The following is a 16,545-nucleotide window of genomic DNA, read 5'->3' on the forward strand; positions in this document are numbered from 1 at the left end:
TAGAAGAAAGAACATTAGGAGTGGTTTAATACAAGGAAGTATTATTCCTCTTTTACTAAAACAGTAGGATAAAGGTAAATATGTATGCTACAATCGCAGGTGAAGTAAAAGCCACTTAGTCATTTCTTTGACAAACATTTGTCGAAAACAGAAAATTTTCAAAGCACTATGCTCAAATAAAGGAAAGACAAAGATAAATAGACATAACCCCAGCCCTTGAGGAACTTGAAATATAATGGGGCACAGAGTGACATAACTATTTTAATATAAGAGCAAAATACTATGAGAATACTTATATACAGTCAGCTCACCTTTGCAAGATAAAAGATATGTGAAGTTTTCCATAGGTGGAGAAAGGAAGAAAGAAATTAAATGCAGGAAACAAAGTGAACAAATGCACAGAGGTTTGAAATTGAAATTGCATGTTACCTAGGCATGTTGCAGAGTGATTAGGGAGGAGGATTTGGAATCATGAAAAATAAACCTAGATTTGAATTCTAAGCCATTCTATTTTTTTTATTATGTGATCCTGAATAAATAAGCTAACCTCTATAAAAATGGAAATAATAATAAGTATTGTTTATAGAACTGTTATAAAGATTAAATTATATATAAGTAGTATACTCAGCACAGTGAGCTGTCATATAGAAAGAAAAAAAAAGTATTTGTCATTTTAAAGTGCGAGTCAATTCACTTTGTAAATTCCAAAACACTATACAAATATAAGGCATTATTTTTTTTCTGAAACATGATCAATACCTAAAAAACACATCCAAATACATAAGTACTTTATAATATATGAAATAATATTTCTCAAATATTTATATCTGAAAGCTCGCCTACTCTTAAAGTATACTTATATTTATATGTCTTTAATATTTAAACAAGGGAATATGCTAAATACTTCTGAAATAAAAGCTAATGGGGAAAATTATATTTTTAATCCTTACTCAAATTTATCCTATTATTTTCTAATATGACATGTTTATAAAAACTTAAGTTACACCTAAAACTTAAAATTAGTTACTTTATCTATAATGCCACAAAACCTACTTTTTCTTCTCTTTCTATTTCAAGTTGTTTCTTAGCAGAACAAAGTTCATTTTTGAGATTGGATAGTTCAGTCTCCTAAAGAAAAAGGAACATGAAACTTATAAGTGCATCCATATATTTCTTAAGACAATAAAAATTCAAACTAGTGTTTCAAAAACAATTTAGTTTTATAGAGAAATAAATTCACTCATGAAATATATACACTTTTTAAAACCCTACTGATATGAAGGCTCCTAGTTGAATATAACTAAAGATTTCATTTAGACAAATTTTGTATAGTTTGCTCTAAAGAAATGTTTAACACTATGTATATGTCTCCTTCTCATTATCTCCCAATCTATCTCACTCCTCCTTTCCTAACCTCAATCAGAGCTCAAAACTTATTCGTAACTGGAGTTTATAACTTTTCATTTGAAAAACAGAGTTCGTTTTACCAAAAAAATGATTAGAAAACCACCTACCTATAAGATCTATAACATCCCTTTCAGATTTATGATTATTTGATTCTACAGTTCAAAATTATGGTTTTATTTATTAGTCTTTACTAACAGCCATGCTGACATGAAAACTGGCTTCTACTGCTATTTGTTCTCACCAAAGATGCTTTCAATGATGACTGTTCTTGTTCTTTGCTCTTATAAAGTCCTAATTCTGAGTCTCTTTCTTCAACAATTTTATCATATTGGTGCTATGTTAAAAAGAGAAACCATTTTAAGTATATTAGAAGCTCAAAAGATTACATTTTAATACGACTGGTATTCTTATGCATTTAATATTTATAAAAAATGATGTTTATGAATTCAGTAATACATATCTGAGCTATTTCTTAATTTTTTCAACTACATTTTTAAATTCTAACAATAAAAACAATGAAACATAGATGACTGTCTTGGAAATAACCCAAGAGCAAGAAATAATTTTTTAAATTAGAGACACTGAATTTCATAATTTATAAAAAGTCTAGAAACACAGGACCTCTTCGAAAAACGGCTGATTCCAGATCTTGTGCAGGGAATACAAAATGAGTCTTGAACATTTTGTCATAACAGAAAGCAAGAAAGCTGTCACAGATTATTAGGGTCAAATCAAAGGGACCTGCCAACCAGTTCGAGGAGGCTCCCACTGGCCAAAGTTGGGACAATTTAAGTGTCAACAAGGATCAAAACTGTACTGGATTAAGACATACCAAATATGCTTAAATCTATGAGTTCACAATATTACTTAAAATATTTTTTTAAATCCTCATTGGTTACTTCATAATAATATCCTAGCAACAACTTATAAAGATTAATTGATAGGTATAGCCCACTTCCTCTCCAAATCTTGAAGAGTATAGGGCTTAATTCCCTAAGAGAATGATTACTTTCAAACAACAATAAAAAATAGAGCACACTCACAAACACAACAAACATTGTCTTTCATCTATTTATTATTGTTTAGCCTAGTATATGTTAGACACAGGTAGAGGATAAAAATATTATATTTATAGTTATATTATATTTATTTAAATACATATCCTGGGTATGTATTTAAATAACTACAAGGTGGAAAAGTCTATAAGAGACTACTATGAAAATTGAGGAAAAGAGTGATTACGTTTATCCATCAAGACAATAAGGAGAGACTTCCTCAAGGAAGTGACCCCCAGGCTCAGCTTCATGTGGTTAAGACTTGAACTTGGAGAAATGAGAGATCAAGAGTGTTCCAGCTATAATTAGTCATTGTTGCATAGACAATAATTTTCTCTGACAAATCAGAATGCTATATTTTACCATTTTTATGCATAAATATGGCTCCAATTAATAATTTTCATTACACAACAGGAAAAAAATTACCTTATGTTTTTCCATAAGTGCTACCATTTCAGCTACTTTATGTTGACATCGTATATCAATTTCTTTCTGTAATTTTACTGCTTCATCAGCTATTACTTTTGCTTTCTCAACCTATCAAATAAATTTAAAGTTTCTTAAAATTAATGCATAAAAAACAAATTTAACTTAAATGTTAAATTTAAGTTAAAATACAGAAATCAAACACCAGGAAATTAGGAAAGCCAAGTAGAAAATACATTATTGTTTTGGTTTATTTTAGTTAGGGTCTTCTACTAAGTGAATGACAGTATAACACTGTAAAGATCATTTAACCTTTTCAAAATGATTATATACTACCCAATACTCAAATACTTAGAATAACAATGATACTTTTAGCTTCTATTAAAAAAGCTAATTAATTATCCCTATATAAATTTATTAAATCTTCTAAAGAATCATAATGTTAAAAGAATTATTACTTTTCTCTTAAAATGCAAACATACAAATATAGGGTTTTAGTATAACAACTTCTCAAACATATTTAGTTTTTCCTACCTCTCCCAAAAGATTTTCTTCTAATAGCTTTTTGTCCTCAATTTCTTTCTGATAGCTGTCGGTCATTTCTTTAAATTTTTGTTTGGCACCTTCTAGTTCTAATTCTAATTTATTGACCTTTGAATAAAGAAAACAGCATGAACATTAATAAATTCTGTGGATTACTTGAAAATATTCTGTATTCATTTTGTGGTTTTGTGACTCTTAAAAGATGATTTATTCATAGATATTATAGTTGGATCATTTTACTTACAGTTTTCATATGGTGAGATGTGCTTTATTTTTCACAATATGTATCTTTTTCCCTAAAATACATATTTAGTCTTGACAAGTAATATTTTAAAAGCAGCCATATTTTTATTTTTAATGAATTTTTCAACAATATTTATTTAGTCTCAGTTTGCTGTTTTATTACAATAAGTAATTATTCCATTTGGACAGAACACACATGCGATTCAAAGAAAAAGCATTTTTTCAAAAAAAAAAAGCTTTATTGAGGTATAACATATGCAAAAAAACGACACATATTTAATGTATACAGTGTGATGAGATTGGACAAATGCATACACCCATGAAATCATCGCCAAAATCAAGGTAATAGACATATCCATCATCTTCAAAAGTTTCCTTCTGTCCCGTTTTTTTTGTCATAAGAACACTTACATGAGACTACTCTCCTAAAAATTTTTTTTAAATTTTGTGCATATTTATTCCTTCTAATAGATAGTGTTCAGGTTCTTTTTAACTGATGCCTATTTCTCCCTATCCTCCTAACCCTGATACATTTTTTAAATGTTTTTATTGTGGTAAAAGTCACATGATATAAAACATACTATTTTAACCATATTTAACTGTACGATTCAATGGCACTAAGTGCATTCACATTGTTGTGCAACTCTCACCATCATCCATCTCCCGAATATTTCACCTTCCTAAACTGAAACTCTGTCCCCTTTAAACATTAACTCCCCATTCTCCCTCCCCACTCCCTCTACCCCCCAGCCCCTGGCATCTACCAATGTACTTTCTGACTCTATGAATTTGACTATTCTAGGCACCTCGTATAAGTGGAATCAAACAGTACTTGTCTGCATGTAATGTATACTGGAATGTATTTTTAAGGCTAACTTAATATATGTCCTGCAAACAGAATGTACCTTCTTTTTTTCCCCCCTGTGCTATACAGTAGGTACTCACCAGCCAAATACGTCATACATAGTAGTGTACATACATCAGTCCCAATCTCCCAATCCATTTCACCCCTCTCTTAGTGTCCATACATTTGCTCTCTACAACTGTGTCTCTATTTCTGCTTTGCAAATAGGTTCATTTGCACCATTTTTCTAAATTCCATATACATGCGTTAATATACAACATTTGTTTTTCTCTTTCTAACTTACTTCACTCTGTATGACAGTTTCTAGGTCCATCCACATCTCTGCGAATGGCACAACTTCATTCCTTTTTATGGCTGAGTAATATTCCATTGTACCACATCTTCTTTATACATTCCTCTGTTGATGGACACTTAGGTTGCTTCCACAGCCTGGCTATTGTAAATAGTGCTGCAATGCACACTGGGGTGCATGCATCTTTTGGAATTATGGTTTTCTCAGGGTATATGCCCAGTAGTGTGATTGCTGGGTCATATGGTAGTTATATTTTTAGTTTTTTAAGGAACCTCCATACTGTTCTCCATAGTGGCTGTATCAATTTACATTCCAACCAACGGTGTAAAAGGGTTCCCTTTTCTCCACACCCTCTTCAGCATTTGTTTGTAGATTTTTTGATGATGGACATTCTGAACAGTGTGAGGTGATACCTCATGGTGGTTTTGATTTCCATTTCTCTAATAATTAGTGATGTTGAGCAGCTTTTCATGTGCCTCTTGGGCATCTGGATGTTTTCGTTGGAGAAAAGCCTATTTAGGTCTTCTGCCCACTTTTGATTGGGCTGTTTGTCTGGATATTGAGCTGCATAAGCTATTTGTATATTTTGGAGATTAATCCTTTGTCAGTTGCTTCATTTGCAAATATTTTCTCCCATTCTGAGGGTTGCCTTTTGGTCTTGTTTATGGTTTCCTTTGCTGTGCAAAAGCTTTTAAGCTTAACTGGGTCCCATTTGTTTATTTTTGTTTTAATTTTCATTATTCTAGAAGGTGTGTCCAAAAAGATCTTGCTGTGATTTATGTCAAAGAGTGTTCTGCCTATGTTTTCCTCTAAGAGTTTTATAGTGTCTGGCCTTACATTTAGGTCTTTAATCCCTTTTGAGTTTATTTTTGTGTATGGTGTTAGGGAGTGTTCCAATTTCATTGTTTTAAATGTAGCTGTCCAGTTTTCCCAGCACCACTTATTGAAGAGGCTGTCTTTTCTCCATTGTATATTCTTGCCTCCTTTTTCATAGATTAGTTGACCACAGGTGTGTGGGTTTATCTCTGGGCTTTCTATCCTGTTCCATTTATCTATATTACTGTTACAGTACCATAACAGTACCATACTGTCTTGATTACTGTAGTTTTGTAGTGTAGTCTGAAGTCAGGGAGTCTGATTCCTCCAGCTCCAGTTTTCTTTCTCAAGATTGCTTTGGCTATTTGGGGTCCTTTGTTTCCACACAAATTGTAAAAATTTTTGTTCTATTTCTGTGAAAAATGCCATTGGTAATTTGATAGGGATTGCATTGAATCTGTAGACTGCTTTAAGTAAACAATACAGATTTGTTGACTACAGGCACTATGTAGTAGAGCAGATCTCTAGAACTACTTTATCTTGCATAACTGAAACCTAAGCAAATTGAAGAACAACTCCCCATTTCCCCCTCCCTCCTAGTCCCTGGTATTTACTTTTCTAATTTCTGCTTCTATGTGTTTGACTATTTTAGGTATCATGCAGTATTTGTTCTTCAGTGACTGGCTTTTGTTGCTGAATTGTAAATATTCTTTACATATTCTGGATATTAGATCATTACCAAATAATGATTTGCAAATATTTTTTCCAATTTTTTGGCTTGTCTTTTCACTCCCTTGATAGTGTCCTTTCATCCTTTGATAGTGTCCCCTTGAACATTATCAATAGAGTGAAAAGATCCATTGCAATCTCTACCCAAATTCCAACTGCCTTTTGTCAGAACAAATTGATCCTAAAGTTTACAAGGAATTCCCAGGGACCCTGGATAGCCAAAACAATCTTGAAAAAGAACAATGTTGGAGGACACATAATCCCCAATTTTAAAACTCACTACAAAGCTACAGTAATCAAAACAGCATGGTACTGACATAAGGTAAACATATGGATCAATGGAAGAGAATAGGAAGTCCAGAAATAAAGCTATACAACTATGTTCAACTTAGAATGACAAGACAATTCAATAGAGAAAGAATAGCTTCTAACAATAAGAATGACAAAAGAATTCAATGGAGAAAGAACAGTTTCTAACAAATGTTGTTAAGACAAATAATAAGCACATGGAAAAGAATGAAGTTGGACTCTTACCTCATATCATATTACAAAAATAACTCAAAATAGATTAAAGATCTAAATGTAATAGATAAAACCAAAAACTCTTAGAAGAAAATAGGAGTTAAAATGCATGACAATAGATTTGGCAATGGATCCTTAGACATGACACTAAAAACACAAGCAACTAAAGAAAAACAGTTAAAATGGATTCCATTAAAAAGCACACTCAGTATTACTAAGATTAATTTTCTATAAAGAATCAACACCTTCAATTTCTATTTTTTCCATATATTTTGTACAAATATTTACTAATATAATAATTATCAAAAGAAAGAGGACCTTAGGACTTCCCTGGTGGTCCAATGTTAAGAATCCGCCTACCAGTGCAGTGGATGTGGGTTCGATCCCTGGTCAGAGAACTAAGATCCCACATGCCTCAGGGCAACTAAGCCTGTGCACTGCAACTACTGAGCACACAGGCCACAACTGGAGAGCCCACATACTGCAACTACAGAGCCCACGTGCTCTAGAGCCTGCGCACCACAACAATAGATCCCGTGTGCCGCAGCTGAGACCTGATGCAGCCAAAAATAAAATAAATAAATAATAAAATAAATATTTTAAAAAAGAGGACCTTTAATTAGCACCCACCCTCCAGAATCACTTATGGCATTAGGACTGAATTAGAATTGAGGAGGGGGTAGAGAACAGTGACAGGAATTGGGGAAGGGAGGCATGGGTAACTTAATAATGAAACAGACTGTATTCTGTACCCATGAAAGAACCACTAACTTTATTTTTCTTAATATTTATTTATTTGGCTGTGCCGGGTCTTAGTTGCAGCATGTGGGATCTTCATTGCTGCATGCGGGATCTTTTAGTTGAGGCGTGAGGAACCTTTAGTTGTGGCACATGGGTCCTTTAGCTGCAGCATGCAGGATCTTTAGTTGTAGCATGCAAACTCTTAGTTGTGGCATGTGGGATCTAGTTTCCTGACTAGGGATCAAACCCAGCCCCCCTACATTGGGAGCACAGAGTTTTAGCCACTGGACCATCAGGGAAGTCCCACAATCACCAACTTTAAAACACAGAATATTATCAATGTTGATAAAGGCTTCTGAATGCCTCTGTTCATTAGTTTCCCCTTCTGCTCTCTCAAGTGTAACAAAGATTCTTAATTTAATATTCATGAGTCCCTTCCCCTTCTTTATAGCTTTACTGCATAATGATATATCAGTATTTCAGAGTTTTTTGTTTCAGACTCTATATAAATGTTTTCTTAGTATGTATATTTTTCTGTCTTGCATTTTCACTCAGCAGTAGGTTTTACATATTTATGTGTGTATAGTTCCTTCATTTTCTCTGCAGAGTAGTGTTCCATTGTATGAATATACCATGGTTTATTTATGTACTCAACTGTTCACAGACACTGAATTGTATTCAACTTGGAGATAATACACACAATAATGGTGTGACTGTTCTCAAAAACATTGTCTCCTGGTACAAATGTATAAATTTCTCTATATCCAGACCTGAAATTGCAGATTGCATGTTCAACTTTACAAGATAACAACATTGTTTTCCAAAGTATATGTACCAATTTAAACTCCCAGCAACAGTGTGTGAATATGTATATCAATTTGGAGAGAACCAGCATTTTCACATAAAATTACATTTTCTAATAGCTTGTTGCAGATGTTTAAGACTAGTAATTTTTTCTGTGTAATGATTATATATCTATCAACCTTACTAAATGACTCAATACTTTATTAACTCATCTGGAGATTCTTATAGATTTTCTACAAATGCAACTCCAATCTAAAACCATCTGAGTCTGAAGTTTGTTTGTTGAAAGATTTTAAACTGCTGATCCAATCTCCTTAATAGGACTATTCAGGTTAATTATTCGTTTTGAGATTGTTTTGGTTAATCGACTTCGCTTTATATTTTTTATATCTTTCAAATATACTGGCATAACAATGTTCATAGTAAAGGTATTAACTTCAGACCTTCATTAAAAAAACACATGTTATAATTTCTAGATTAACAGAATTGTGGTTAGAGGACATATTCTGTATGATTTCAAGCCTTTGAATTCTGTGGCCCTATACATGATCATTTTTGTTAACTATCTGAGTGTTCTTGAAAAATATGTCTCCTTCAGTTTTTCATCTAAAAAGTCCTGATTTCTCCAACATAAAAGAGAGACACGTTGTGGACATAATTCAAGGTTGATCTTTTCTCTGTACTTGAGAATATTGTTTCACTGATTTCTAACTTCCACTGTTGCTTGCTGAGATGTCCACGGTAAATCTCTTGTCATTCTTTCATTGGTGATCTCTCATTTCTCTCTAGCTACTTTTAAGACCTATGTGTGTCTAACATTCTGTAGTTTTACTATACTAAGTCTAGTTCTGGATTTATTCTAATTTTTCCTTCTAGGTATCCATCAGTCTTCCTATATCTATGAATTCGTGTATTTCATCAATTCTAAACATTCTTAGTATTTATTGCCTCTCCCCAATTCACTCTATTCTTTCCTTCTTCCTGGGCAATACAAAACCCTTATAAAAACAAATTCATTACAATATGTGACAATAATAAGAGTATGATAGCATATAAGTTAGACATGAGAGAGAAAGGAGATTATGTATTCTGAAGCTAAAATATACCAGTAAAAAGGACAAAAATTATGAACTCCAGCTGTATGTTGTTCATAAGAGACACATATAAAACAAAGATATAGAAAGCACAATAGTAAATAGGTTGTTAAAAATACCATGCTTAACACAACATTGTAAATCAACTATACTCCAATAAAAATTGTAAATAAATAAATTAATTAAACCCTGTAAACACTAAGAAGAAAACTGGTATAGTTATAACAATAAAAAAGAATTATTCTCTAAGACAAGAAAACACTATTACATAGATAAAATGAGTGTCTTTAAAGTGGAAAAAAAGTTCTATTATGTATAGAATATACAGAATATATATAGAATATATATTAAGTATACACAAAAAGTTCCACATTGTATAATAAAAAATTACATATATTATAGTATGTACCTAATAACGTGATATTAAAAGAAAAATTGACAGAACTGCAAGGAAGAATAGAAATCCACAATCATCAAGTGAGATTTTTTAACACATCAATCTCATTCAAGTAATAAAACACGAAGAAAAAAGAAGTAAAGATATAGAATCAATAAATATGCAGCAGTTTAAAGAATAGGACTATAATCTTGACCAAATGGAACACTTCACCCAACAACTGTAGAATACACATTATTTTCAGGTATATGGGTGTGTTTATAAACAGTAACCCTATATTGGTCCATCAAGCAAATGTCAATAAATTCCAAAGTACTGAAGTCATACCAGAGTGTGTTCTCTAATTACAGTGTGCTTATGATAGAAATCAATTCCAAAAACATAACATGCTGTTAAGCTCAGAAACTAAGAAATATAGGAAGGTATTGAATGAAACAATACTAATTTAATATATATTTAAACCTACGAGACACAACTACAACAAGCTTAGAAGGAAATATATTGCCTTAAAATGTGTACACTGGAAAGACTGAAAATTAATTATCAAAGAATTAATATCAAATTGGGAAAAGAACATAATGAAAAAACAATAAAAGGAGGAGAAAATAATAAAGAACATAAATTAATGAAACAAAAACAAGCACCCTACAGAGAAGATCAAAAAATCCAAAGCTGTGTTTTTTTAAAACTTCCAAAATTGATAAATGCCTGGTAAGACTGATCAAGAATAACAAAAGGCATAAATAACTAACATCAGGATTGAAAAAAGGACAATACTATAGACGCTACAATTTTCAAAATATAGAAAATGTAGATTAACAGGGCAAAATCCCCCCAAAATATTATTTACTAAAATTGAAAGAAATAGTAGGATACAAAATGAACATACAGATATCTGTTGCATGTCTAAACACTAACAATGAACAAGCAGAAAGAAAAATTTTTTTAAAATCCCATTTAAAATTGCAAAAGAAAAAGAATAAAATACCTAAGAATAATCTAAATAAAGAGGTAAAGACCTGTACTCAGAAAACTATAAGACACAGATGAAAGAAAGTGAAGATGCCACACAAAAAAAATGGGAAAATATACTAAGCTCAGGGATTGGAAGAATTAATACTGTTAAAATGACCATACTACCTAAGGCAATCTACAGATTCAGTGCAATCTCTATCAAAATACCAATGGCATTTTTCACCAAACTACAACAAATAATTTTAAAATTTGTATGGAAACATGAAAGATCCCAGATAGCTAAAAAAATCTTGAGAAAGAACAGCAAAGCAGGAGGTATCACACTCCCTGACTTCAACACTGTACTACAAAGCGACAGTAATCAAAGGAGCTGGCACAAAAACACATAGATCAATGGAACAGAATAGAGAGTCCGGAAATAAACCTATGCTTATATGGTCAATTAATCTACAACAAAAGAAGAACACACAATGAGAAAAAGACAGCCTCTTCATAAATTGTGTCAAGAAAACTGGACAGCTACATGCAAAAGAATCAAATTGGACTACTTTCTCACACCATATACAAAAATAAAATAGATTAAAGACTTAAATGCAAGACCTGAAACCATAAACCTCCTAGGAGAAAACATAGGCGGTATGCTCTTTGACATTGATCTTACCAATATTTTTTTTTGGATATGTCTTCTTAGGCAAGGGTAACAAAAGCAAAAATTAAACAAATGGGAATCAAAATAAAAACTTTTGCATAGAGAAGGAAACTATCAACAAAATGAAAAAGCACTCTACTGAATGGGAAAAAATATTTCTAACAATATATCTGATAAGGGATTAACATCCAAAATATACAAAGAACTCATACAACTCAACATCAAAATAAACAAGCAACTCGATTAAAAAAAGGGCAGAAGACCTGAATAGACATTTTTCCAAAACAGACATGCAGAAGGCCAACAGGCAGATGAAAAGATGCTTAACATCACTAATCATCAGCGAAATGCAAATCAAAACCACAATGAGGTGGGGAGGAGTCAAGATGGCAGAGTAGGAGGACATGGAATTCACCTCTCCCAACAAATACATCCACAAATGGAACAATTCTCACAGAGCACCTTCTAAACACTAGCAGAGGACCTTGGACACCTAAAAGGACAAGAAAGATTCCTGCATAACTCAGTAGGATGAAAGAAAGGAAAAAAAGAGGAAGTGGGATGGGACCAGTGCCCCTGGTGGGGAGCTGAAGAAGAGGAGAGGCTCCTGCACCCAGGGAAGCCCCCTCACCAGTGGGAAGATCAGCTGGGACAGAAGGGGAACTTCAGGGGCTCGAAGGAGAGTACAGCAACCAGTCTGTGGCAGGCAGGACAGAGTGAGACCTACACAGATGGTCCATGCCACAGCCCTGCACGCCCCAGCCTGAGACATGTGTCTGCCACTGCAGGCGGGGGCTGGGTGCTGGAACATGGGGTTTGGAGAGCAGACCCAGGGAGAGGTCTGTTGTTGGCTGCGAGGAGACAGCCTGAAGGGACAGGAGTGAGGAGCTCCGCAACTGGGAACATTCGTGGAAGAAGCCTGGGGCACCATAGAAGCGAAGCATCATTGTTGAATGGCACATGAAGGGCGGGGCTGTCATTGCAGCCTCTTTCCCCACGTGCTGGCCCTTGCCTCCATGGGCATTACGAGGAGCTCCCTCCTGAGCAGACTTGCATGCCCTGGTCGCCACCTCAGCTCCCCCCAGCCTGTCTGGGTGGGCTCACATACCCAAATCGCTGCCCCAGCCCCCTCTCGCCAGGGCAGGCTCATGTACTCTGGGGCAACCTCAGGAGCAGACACCAGTGGGTGACCCACACGCAGATGTGGAGCTGAAACCAAAGCTGAGGCCCAGGGGTTGTGTGACTAAGGAAGAAGAGCTGAAATCTCTCCTTGAGGCTGTGCGAACCACAGATTTACACCCCTGCTGCCAGCTTTGTAAATTCAGCACCTGTGGAACATTTGAAAGGACAATGAGTGCTCCCGAAGATGAGACAGGTCTAGCTTTAGCAAGTGGAGGGTTTGTGGGCACATACACTCAGAAGTTAGGCTAGGCCACAGTCTGAGCAGCCTCCATATCTCCAACAGTGCATCCAGGTGCACGATTACTGCAGTCCTTGGACCTGACTTCAGTAGGTCTGTGGTGGTGGCCTGGTGAAAACAACGCCAAAGAGACACCAGGGCCAATTAATTGCTGGCATACCCACAGTTAAGGTGGGTCATGAGCACTGACAACAAAAATGTAATTTGTGAGCCCACACAATGGGTAAAAGGTGACACAACAGAGCACACTCACAGGTGAACAGTTTCAGAAGAGTAATATTTAGCGGCGTCTCTCCCAGTGGGAATGCTCCAATCCTGCCTACCTAGCACTGCAGATCAGAAATACAGCTCCAAAACAGATCTGGGGGCCTCTACTCCAAGAACTAGGGAGCAAACCCTGCCCCTGACAGGGCTGTGACAATCACAGAGCAAAGGGGAGGCCTCACTCAATATCCAGTGCAGGCTCTGGTCACCACAACCTCCTATCAAGGAGATAACGGCCAGCATACACTAGGAAACAGGTGGCAGACATCCATACTAAGAAACAGCCCCCAAACCAAAAAATATTAAACACACAGAGACTACACAAGGACGTTCCCACATAAAAATAGCCCTCCAACACAGTGTGAGGTTCTGGCATCGGGAGGAAGAGCCACCCGAGCATTTGGCTTTGAAGGCCAGTGGGTCTTGAGTGCGGGAGCCCAACAGAGCTGAGGGATACAGAGACTCCATTCTTAGAGGGCACACACAGGGTCTCATATGCACAGGGACCCAGCACAAAGCAGTATCTCCACAGGAACCTGGGCTAGACCTACCTAAGGGTCTTGGGAGGTCTCCTCGGGAGGCACGGGTTGGCTGTAGCTCACTGTGGAAGCAAGGACACTGGTTGTGGAGACCTCAGGGAATATTGATAGGCATAAGCACTCCTGGAGTTTCCAATTTCAGCACTAGACCCAGCCCCACAAACAGCATGCAGGCTCCAGCACTGGAACATCTCAGACCAAACAACCAGCAGGATAGGAATACAACCCTACCCATCAGTAGACAGGCTGCCTAAAGGAGTACTGAGCTCACAGCCACCTCAAAACATACCGCTTGACACAGTCCTGCCCACCAGACGGACAAGACCCAGCTCCACCCACCAGAGGGCAGGCACCAGTCCCTCCCACCAGGAAACCTCCACAAGGCCCCAGACCAAACTCTTCCACCAAGGAGCAGACACCAGAAGCAAGAGGAACTATGATCCTGCAGCCTGCGGAAAGGAGACCACAAACACAGAAAGTTAGACAAAATGAGATGACAGAGAAGTATGTTCCAGATGAAGGAAAAAGATAAAAACCCAAAAGAACAACTAAATGAAGAGGACATAGGCAACCTACCCAAAAGAGAATTCAGAGTAACAATACTAAAGATGATCCAAAATCTCAGAAAAAGAATGGCGGCACAGACCAAGAAGATACAAGAAATGTTTAACAAAGAGCTACAAGATTTAAAGAACAGATATGAACAATACAACAAATGAAATGAAAAATACACTAGAAGGAATCAATAGCAGAATAACTGAGGCAGAAGAATGAACAAGTGAGCTGGAATATAGAATGGTGGAAATCACTGCCACAGAACAGAATAAAGAAAAAAAGAGTTAAAAGAAATGAGGACAGTCTCAGAGACCTCTGGGACAACAATAAATGTACCAAAATTTGCATTATATGGGTCCCAGAAGGAGAAGAGAAAGAGAAAGGGCCTGAGAAAATATTTGAAGAAATTATAGTCAAAAATTTCCCTAATATGAGAAAGGAAACACTCACTCAAGGCCAGGAAGCACAGAGAGTCCCATACAGGATAAACCCAAGGAGGAACATGCCAAAACACATATTAATCAGACAGAAAAAAATTAAATACCAAGAAAAAAATATTAAAAGCAACAAGGAAAAAGTGACAAATAATATACAAGGGAAAACCCATAAGGCTATCAGTTGATTTTTCAGCAGAAACTCTGTAGGCCAGAAGGGAGTGGCAGAATATATTTAAAGTGATGAAAGGGAAAGACCTACAACCAAGAATACTTTACCCAACAAGGCTCTCATTAAGATTCCAGGGAGAAATTAAAAGCTTTACAGATAAGCAAAAGCTAAGAGAATTCAGCACTACCAAACCAGCCTTACAAAAAATGCTAAAAGAACTTCGCTAGGTGGGGGGAAAAAAAGAGGCCACAACTAGAAACAAGAAAATCACAAATGGGAAAAGTTACTGGTAAAAGCAAACATACAGTAAAAGTAAAAATTCATCAACATACAAATATATCAAAACCAGCAACCGTGAGGAGAGTACAAAAGCAGGAAATGGGAAATGCATTTGAAATTAAGATACCAGCAACTTAAAACAACCTTGTATATATAAAGATTGCTATATCAAAACCTCATGGGAACTGCAAACAAAAAACAATAGAATCACACACAAAGAAGAAAAAGCAACCCAAACATAACACTAAAAGATAGTCATTAAATCAAAAGAGAAGAGAACAAAAGAGGAAGGGAAGAAAATCACCTACAAAAACAAATCCAAAACAATTAAGAAAATGGCAATAAGAACATACATACCGATAATTACCTTAATTGTAAATAGATTAAATGCTCCAACCAAAAGAGGCAGACTGGCTGAAAGAATTTAAAAAAAGACCCATATATATGCTAGAAGAGACCCACTTCAGATCTATGGACACATACAGACTGAAAGTGAGTAGATGGAAAAAGGTATTCCATAAAAATGGAAATCAAAAGGAATCTGGAGTAGCAACACTCATATCAGACAAAATAAATTCTAAAATAATGACTATTATAAGAGAAAAAGAAGGACACTACATAATGACCAAGGGATAAATCCAAGAAGATACAACAATTGTAAATATTTATGCACCCAACATAGGAGCACCTCAATACATAAAGCAAATGCTGACAGCCATAAGAGGGGAAATCGATAGTAACACAATGATAGTAGGGGACTTTAACACCCCACTTTCACCAATGGAGAGATCATCCAGAATGAAAATGAATAAGGCAACACAAGCTTTAAATGATACATTAAACAAGATGGACTTAATTGATATTTATATGATGTTCCACCTAAAAACAACAGAATACACTTTCTTCTCAAGTGCTCATGGAACAATTCTGCAATATAGATCGTATCTTGGGTCACAAATCAAGCCTTGGAAAATTTAAGAAAATTGAAATAATATCAAGTATCTTTTCCGACCACAAGGCTATGAGACTAGATATCAATTACAGGAAAAAATCTATAAAAAATACAAACACATGGAAGATAAACAATACAGTACTAAATAACCAGGAGATCACTGAAGAAATCAAAGAGGAAATCAAAAAATACCTAGAAACAAATGACAATGAAAACACGATGACCCAAAACCTATGGGATGCAGCAAAAGCAGTTCTAAGAGGGAAGTTTATAGCAATACAATCCTACCTCAAGAAACAAGAAACATCTCAAATAAAACCTAACCTTACACCTAAAGCAATTAGAGAAAGAAGAAAGAAAAAACCCAAAGTT

The 16,545-nt window shown here is 35.4% G+C and overlaps 1 protein-coding gene across 1 annotated transcript in view; it reads right to left on the bottom strand.

Moving 5' to 3' along the window:
- The window catches only part of SYCP1 (synaptonemal complex protein 1), a 145,376-nt gene that overhangs the window by 34,850 nt on the left and 93,981 nt on the right, over positions 1-16,545 (bottom strand). Inside the window, exons 24-27 of the mRNA XM_029229102.1 lie at positions 3,423-3,539; positions 2,889-2,999; positions 1,649-1,741; positions 1,054-1,128 (exon numbers count right to left, since the gene is read on the bottom strand). Of these exons, the coding sequence (XP_029084935.1) occupies positions 1,054-1,128; positions 1,649-1,741; positions 2,889-2,999; positions 3,423-3,539 (396 nt within the window). The remainder of the gene's footprint in view (positions 1-1,053; positions 1,129-1,648; positions 1,742-2,888; positions 3,000-3,422; positions 3,540-16,545) is intronic.

Source organism: Monodon monoceros, unplaced genomic scaffold (genome assembly GCF_005190385.1).
Source record: "Monodon monoceros isolate NGI ecotype Baffin Bay Population unplaced genomic scaffold, NGI_Narwhal_1 Super_Scaffold_18, whole genome shotgun sequence".
In the NCBI taxonomy this organism is placed as follows: domain Eukaryota; kingdom Metazoa; phylum Chordata; class Mammalia; order Artiodactyla; family Monodontidae; genus Monodon; species Monodon monoceros.